Here is a 7,410-nt window from a genome sequence, read left to right as displayed (position 1 = left end):
GACCCGAGAGAGTGGGTAAGATCCCAGCAGGAGGCTTCATATGAGAGCCCAAGGAACTTCAGCATTTAAAGGATGCTGATTGCTATGGTCCACCAGCCCTGCCTTCTTAATCATGCTGTCTTCTCCTTCAGCTCTCTCAACTCTGCTGCTGTGTCTCCTACCTTTTCAGGTGCTCCTTTGCTGAGTCCTCTTGTGGCCCTCTCCCCCAGCTGTTTACAAAGGCCAGATCTTCTTCTCTCTACCTCTGAAGCGGAGTGTTCTCTCAAGATTCAGATTGTCAACAGCCCTTGGGCATTGCCAAGTTGAGCTCCCAGTGACACCTCCATCACAAAACACGTCACCGAGCTCCTCACCTTCTCCTAAGCCTAACCCTCCTCCTAGGGTCTCTCACTCACTCACCTTTCTTATAGGCAGAATGCCATAGAAGTTTAATATTTGAATCTTGAATTAAAAGCTTCGTATCCGTTAAAACAATTTTTTTTTTAGTTTTTATTTTTGTTGGTTGTAGGGCTTGAACTCAGAGTCTGGGCATTGTCTCTGAGCTCTTTTGCTCAAGGCTAGTGCTCTACCATTTTGAGCCACAGCTCCACTTCCAGTTTTTGAGTAGTTAATTGGAGATCAGAGTCTCATGGGGACTTTTCTGCCTGGGCTGGCTTCAAACGACAATCCTCAGATCTCAGCCTCCTGAGAAGCTAGGATTACAGGTGTGAGCCACTGAGGCCCAGCTTAAACTTTACTTAATCATGATTATGCACACAACCAGGATGCACTTTTACTGTTTACTAGGCTACTTCTGGTAATGGCTTCCATTGATCTAATTTACATCCCTCCTGTAGTCTACCCTCCTTTGCACAAATGAACTGACTCTCCAGTGTGTGTTTTTAAAAGTCAATATTACTTTATTACTGCCACCAGGAGTGGGCTGCACAGGGTGGCAGGTGTGTTAGACTCAGGGTAAATGTGGACTGGGAGAAGGAGATGACAACTGAGTGGCTGGAGGGGAGGAGGAAGGTTTGAGGCCAGGCCTGTGGAGGCTCAGAAACGCTTCTGAGGATGGGAACTGAAGAAGCTGTCATGGCAAGCTATGGCTAAGCCACCAATAAGATTAAGAAATTCTTGGAAATCTAGCTGACCATCAGCGTTGAGGTCCAGCTTCTTCATCATGCGGTCAAGGACACCAGGGTCCTTCTGGCTCTGCAAAGATAATAATGAGAATGCTTAATGTTACGTTTCCTGCGTTCAAGTATGCTGCCAGGTGGAGTGTAAAGTACAAAGAAGGGAGTTACCACTATTCTCATTTTCTACATGTAGAAACAGACTATCACTTCATAGAAACATGATTCCCCATTCCTCATCTCATGCAGTTTGCACACTGTGATCTTTAAACCACGTGGTTATTTCTAAGACAAAGTTCTTTAACACGTATGCTCTGCACCCCTGAGCCTCAGGGGCTCAGCCTGGGCTGCTATGTAGATCAGCTGGCTTGGAGTGAAACAGAAGGAGGCAGGCAGGAGTGTGGGAATTAAGCTGCAGACCCTTTATTCCTGGTCATTCCATATTGGGGACACTAAGCTGTGAGGGCTGGGACTAGTACCTTTGTGAAGGAAGCCAGTTCTGAATTCATGAAGCGTAGGAACTCCGTCTTGGACAGAGTTGAGTTTCCATCCTTTCCAGCATACTTCTGGAAAACAGCAATCAGGGACTCGATGCATCTCTCTGTCTCTGTAGGTTGAGACATTTTCTTCCTTTGAAGAAAAACAATGCAGGGCTCAGACAATGGAAAGATGACAAGGGATAAATGCTAGAAGAACATGCCAGAGAATGCCATCTCCTTTTGAGTTGGTGCAGTTTCATAAGAGGCTGGGTCATTTTTCAGGGGGTTGATGGGTCTAAGACTGCCATGGAAAGTCACTTTCTGTGAACTTCCTTCTCATCTGTCTTATGTATCTATCTATTATAGGTGAAATGAGGTGAGGGCACATAGAGAGCACTGAGTGTCTGCTTGAAAGCAATAGATTGCCTAGATGATGGTAAGGATTATTGATGTTTTTAGAAGGTATGGGTAAATATTGATATAAATAAATATATATATCCACAAATCTACATAACATACCGAGTATTAGCTAGAGATTAATTTGTCTCCAACTTTCTATTTTTTGTTTTGTATTTTTTAATAAAGTTTGTAATCCAATGGACACACAAAACAAAACTGCGCTGAGGAAAAGTTTCATAAATTAATAGTGTTAGGAGGTCTGGGGTGGTCCTGTACAGATGCTGGGTGACAGATGCTTCCACGTGGCAGGAAGACCCGGGCTGCGGCCAAGCGCAGACACAATGAGTTCCAACTTTCTATTAATGAGTGTTCTGTGATGCATGAAATGGCCATGCTTTTGAAAATTAACACTAAACTGACATTGATGTATTTTCTGGAATAAAATTAGAAGCATAGCTGTAATTGTTTATGGGACTGAAAATGAGAACATTTTAGACATTCAAAGCAGATTTCAGCCAAGCATGGTTGCATATGCCTATGATCCTAGCCCTCAGGTGGCTTCCATAGGAGGATCTCAAATTCCATCCTCCACTCCAATTTGGTATACATAAGGAGTTCAAGGCCAACCTGGGTTTCATAGTGAGACCTTATCTCAACAGAAACAATGAAAGTACTCTGCATATTTGAGGCTTAGGAACCATTCATTTTTCATGTGCCAAGACTGGAGCATGGTAAGAGATGCAGCATGGTAGAACTAGCTCTGTAATAACCTCAGGGGAGAGGGGCGACAAGCCCCGCCCCATGTAGTCATCATTGCCACACCGGAACCACCACCCTCAGACTGCAGGCAGCTGGGGGGATATAAGAGGGCAGGATTTCCGGGAAAAGGGAGAAGAGGTAGGGAGAAAGTAAGGCCCCAGGGAGTGGAGCAGAGCAGTGCCCTGGTTCCCCTCAGGCCTGAGGGGAGCCGAGCCTGTGGACAGGAGAGCCGGAGCCCCGGGCCTGTGAGTGGAGAGGAGGCCGGAACCCTGGCCTGCAGAGCCAAGGCCTGCTGGGAGCTAGAGGCCCGACGAGAGCTGACAGAGAGATTCCAAGCAGAGCCGAGAAGACCCCGAGGCCCGCTGAGGAGTCCGGAGCCTTAGGCCTGTGGGAAAGTCCAAAGCCTGGCGCCTGTCGGAGCCTTGGCAGATGTGGAGAGCGGAGGCCCACAGAGAGCCACATGGAAAGTGGAGTCCCTCAGAGAAGGGAAGAGGTCTATGAAGAACAGAGGCCTGCAGAGAAGCCTGTGGAAAGGAAGAAAGGGAAGAAACTCGCCCCCTGGAGGCTGCAACTGCTTCTAGCTCTGGGGTAGCCCAGGGCAAGGCAATTGCAAACTGACTAATAAAACTCATTTGTCACCTTTAACAGTGCTCGGTGGATTTTTCTCCCTCCCTAGAATACAACAGCTCTAGAATCTGGGCCTCCAGGGCCTTTTCTGTAGACCTAGCCTTTGCTCTTTTTGCTTCCAAATGTGATGAGCAACAGCGAATGGCCTAACTACAGGGCAGAGCCACAGGTGTGGCTGCAACAGAATTGAGAAGTAGGTTCAAATCTTGTGCTGGGTTGCTTTTCTCACAGTAAATTCCTTGAGTAAATTCTATTGTGGGGGGTGGGGGCAGGGGTCATGACAGCCAGGACCCAGGGAGGAAGTGAGGAGCCATTGAGCTCCCTCTGGTGGATAAGAGCAGAAAGTGCAGGATTTCTGGGAACCCGCCGGGGCCACACCCTTCCTCTAGAAGCTTTATCGCTTAACATTAACAATGATTTATATTTGCATGACGACATTTGCAATCTAGCATTCAGTCTTTAACATCTCCTTAGGATAGACTTCCTGGATCCTAGATCGGGAGGCGTACATGTGCTAAAAATTGCCCTGTGCCCTTGGCTATACAGTGGCTAGACTCCATCCCTCTGGCCTTTCCTCCCAAACTGATTAGCCTACTGAGCTTCATCTATTCATTTTATCTTGGAGCATATAGTGCCTTTGTGCCTTCTGGAGATGGATCACTTTCTAACAGTCACAATGTTGGAGATTTTTTTTTTCCCCTCAAAGGGATTTTTTTTTTTTTTTGGCAGTCCTGGGCTTGAACTCAGGGCCTGAGCACTGTCCCTGGCTTCTTTTTGCTCAAGGCTAGCACTCTGCCACTTGAACCACAGCACCACTTCTGGCCATTTTCTGTATATGTGGTGCTGGGAAATCGAACCCAGGGCTTCATGTATACGAGGTAAGCACTCTTGCCACTAGGCCATATCCCCAGCCCTCAAAGGGAATTTTTACTTAAACAAAAAGTGTTGGCAGGCAGGACTGGGAGAAAAACAACAAAACACCATAGCCTAGAAACCGATGTGTTTGCACAACATGCCCTTCTTATCAGAAGTCAAATCGTGCGTTCTTTGAAGAGTATGTCAGATGAAGAGAGGAAGGCTGGTTGGAGGGAGCACACTAGACTGGGGAGAAAGTTCCAGGCGGGTTCTAGCTTTGTAATCTTTTTCTTATACCTTACAACTACTTCCCCTACCCTATTTTCTTGCAGAGCTCACATAGACTTGATTTTTAAAAGTGCCATTTTGCTATATTTAAGATTTTTTCAACATATAACCTACCTACTTTCATTTCTTTTTCTCATGAAAACTGTTGCTGTTAGACACAAGGAGAAAATTAAAACCTTTCTGCCCCAGGAAATTAAATTTTCTGGCCTTGGCGGCAGTTCTCCAAAGCAAAAAACCCACAATTATCAAATTAATGAAATGGAACCGGGTACTTTGTAGAGCTTAATGGAACTTTGGAGTCAGTTCCTGGGGAGGCCCAGAGATTGGAAGGCTTTGCCCTTGGTGGAGCAGTGGCAGAAGGAAAGAGGGCTAGAGTTCATCACGTCTCATTGCACCCTTGGGGTTTTACATGGTGGGAATGAAACAATGTGATAAACCAATACCATGACGGAATTTGAAAAAGTGCAAGGCAGACACCAACATCTGAGGAAAGCAATGGCTACCTACAATTCTCTCTATAGACATATATATGTATACACACAGTTGCTGTATACATGAAAAATAAACTCCAAAAAGGAAGCCCAGCTATTAACAGTTCCCATCCTTAACCAGCACTCTCGTGTCCCCAGGAATTCACCGTCACCACCGGCCTCAGTCATTCCATGTCTTCACAATATATTGGTGTTGGGGCTGCCTGCTCACCATACCACATGACACACGACAGAGATCTCCATTTTGTTTGGAGAGAAGAGGGTAAGGAGGAGGGGATATAGACTCATACATTAAAGCAAGAGTTGGCAAGTGTTTTTTTGTTAAGGACAGCTGCAAATATTTCAGAACTCTGTGGTTCACATGGCCTCTGTCAATCTGCTGTTGTAGCCAGGCAGCCAGAGCAGACAATAGGTAAGGCAATGGGCGTGGCTGTGCCTATAAAACTTTACGTATGGTTTGCCGTTCATGAAATTTTCATGTGCCACGAAGTATCGTTCTTCTCTTGATTGTCAACCATGTAAGTGTGCAAAGTGCACTCTTGGCTTTTGGAATGTACAGAAACCTCCTCTGGCAAAAATGGCCCAATCGTGTTGACCCCCTTCCCTGAGGAAGATCTAGGGGCGAATTAATAGAAAAGAGTTCAACGTGGGGAGCGGCAGGAGCAAAGAAGAGCAAAACGGTGGGGTGATGGAGTGGGTGGCTAAAAAGAAGGAATAAAAGGAAGCAGAAAGAGGGGGGGCTAGGAGGGGCGCGCGCCTCCCACATTCTTGCTGGTGGTTGTGCAGGCCGTGGCGGCGGCAGGCTTCAGTTTCCGACTCCTTAAGTGTGTCTTGGCTTTTGCCTGGTGCTTATCCAAAGTTTGATCCCCCCCCGCCCCCTCCCAAACCCGGAATACTTGTTGGCTGCCTCCCACAATTCCAACTCATGACTTTTCCCCCAGGCTTCCTTGGACTTTGGGGCTGGGGTTGGGGGTGGGGGCGGTGGTTCAGAGGCAGGGGAGAGGGATTCACAAGTGGGGAGTGGGGGAGACATCAGTACAGGCAACTCAGATCCCCGCCACTCGCTCCTCTCCATGCCAAAGGAGCGCTGGACCCGGCGCGGGATCCAGCCGGCCCCACCCAGCCCGGGCGCTCGGGCCCGGCCAGCAGTCCCGGGTGGCCTCGCCCCGCTGCCCTTCCCCAGCCTCAGCCCAAATCCTCGCAGGGAAGACCGGAGAACCTCGGGTTACCACCCCCGGGCTATTTCTACAGCTCTAATGTTAGGGTTCTGCCTTCCACCCTGTTGTCTAATTGCCCCCCCCCCGCCCCCCGCAAGATTTCATTTCCTGATTTGTTTTCTGCCACGTCCACACGCTACTCCTAGAGGAAGCCTAGGGTGCGTTTGGGTCCCCCCACCCTCCCTTAACCTTTGCATTTGAGAGGAAGAAAAATGTGTAAAAGTTAGGCTTACCAAGTTGGAGTAGAGCGAGGCGCGGACGGCTGTGGCTGCGGCTGAGAGCGGTGCGCTGTGCGCTCGGCGTGCGGGGTCCTGCAGGTCCTCGCGGGCCGCCCCGCCCCGCCCCGCCGCCCCGGTTGCTCAAGCCTGACTCAGACTCAGACCGCCCCCTCCCCGCCCGCCGCGCCCGCCCCGGGGCCTCCCGGGCTGAGAGCACCGCGAAGCCCTGAAACAGACACACACCCAACCCGCGGTCCTCTCCCTGGCTCAACTAACTTCTCTTGCTTCCGTGTTTGCAAACCTTGAAGATGGTTGGCTTTTCAGAATTGAGAGGAGTTCATAGGCTTCTCAGGGGAAGTCTGACCTTGTCTGTGGGTCTCTTCCATGCTTGAACTCCCTATTCAGTTTAGATAGGTAAAAGTTCCTTAAAAAAACAAACCAAGAGGGTTATGAGTGAGTGTAGGCCATAACTAGAGAGATATTTCCAGGGAGTCAGGGCCATCTATTTACTTGGTCACACTGAAGATACTGAACACATGGTGATTATTGCCTAGTAAATGAAAGAGATTGTTGGTTGTAGCCAAGGGACTGTTGCCAACCCTTCTCTCCGTGTGTGTGTGTGTGTGTGTGTGTGTGTGTGTGTGTGTGTGTCATGGGGCTTGCGCATTCCCAGAGCTCTTTTGCTCAAGGCGAGTTCTTTACCTTGTTGAGACACAGTTCCACTTCCCGTTTGCTGGTGGTCAATTCGTTTGCTGGTGGTCAATTGGAAATGAGAGTCTCACGAATTTTCCTGTCCAGGCTGGCTTTCAACTACTGTCCTCAGATCTCAGCCTCCTGAGTAGCTAGGATTACAAGTGTGAGCCACTAGCCTGGGTTTCTCTCAAGCTTTAAATTGACAGCAGCTAAAAAGGTAAAACCCACCAAACCAAACTATTGCAACTAAAAATTGCTCTGGGCATTTG

General features: G+C 48.4%; 1 protein-coding gene across 1 annotated transcript; it reads right to left on the bottom strand.

Moving 5' to 3' along the window:
- Nucleotides 1-876: 876 nt before the first annotated feature.
- Nucleotides 877-6,544, bottom strand: S100a11 (S100 calcium binding protein A11). Its single transcript, XM_048357767.1, has 3 exons — nucleotides 6,464-6,544; nucleotides 1,595-1,745; nucleotides 877-1,194 (listed from the first exon to the last, which is right to left on the bottom strand). The coding sequence occupies exons 2-3, from the start codon at nucleotides 1,736-1,738 to the stop codon at nucleotides 1,036-1,038; spliced, it is 303 nt and encodes a 100-aa protein (XP_048213724.1). The 5' UTR covers nucleotides 1,739-1,745; nucleotides 6,464-6,544; the 3' UTR covers nucleotides 877-1,035.
- Between the last annotated feature and the right edge of the window lie 866 nt (nucleotides 6,545-7,410).

Source organism: Perognathus longimembris, chromosome 11 (genome assembly GCF_023159225.1).
Source record: "Perognathus longimembris pacificus isolate PPM17 chromosome 11, ASM2315922v1, whole genome shotgun sequence".
Taxonomy (NCBI): Eukaryota; Metazoa; Chordata; class Mammalia; order Rodentia; family Heteromyidae; genus Perognathus; species Perognathus longimembris.
The sequence above is the reverse complement of the archived record's forward strand: the minus strand, read 5'-3'. Positions and strand labels throughout refer to the sequence as shown.

Bases quoted from the DNA above. Each gene is read 5' to 3' on its own strand.
- S100a11 (XM_048357767.1), bottom strand. From the start codon at position 1,738: ATGTCTCAACCTACAGAGACAGAGAGATGCATCGAGTCCCTGATTGCT. The intron at 1,195-1,594 runs GTACTAGTCCCA...TTATCTTTGCAG, and splicing joins AACTGGCTTCCTTCACAAAG to AGCCAGAAGGACCCTGGTGT.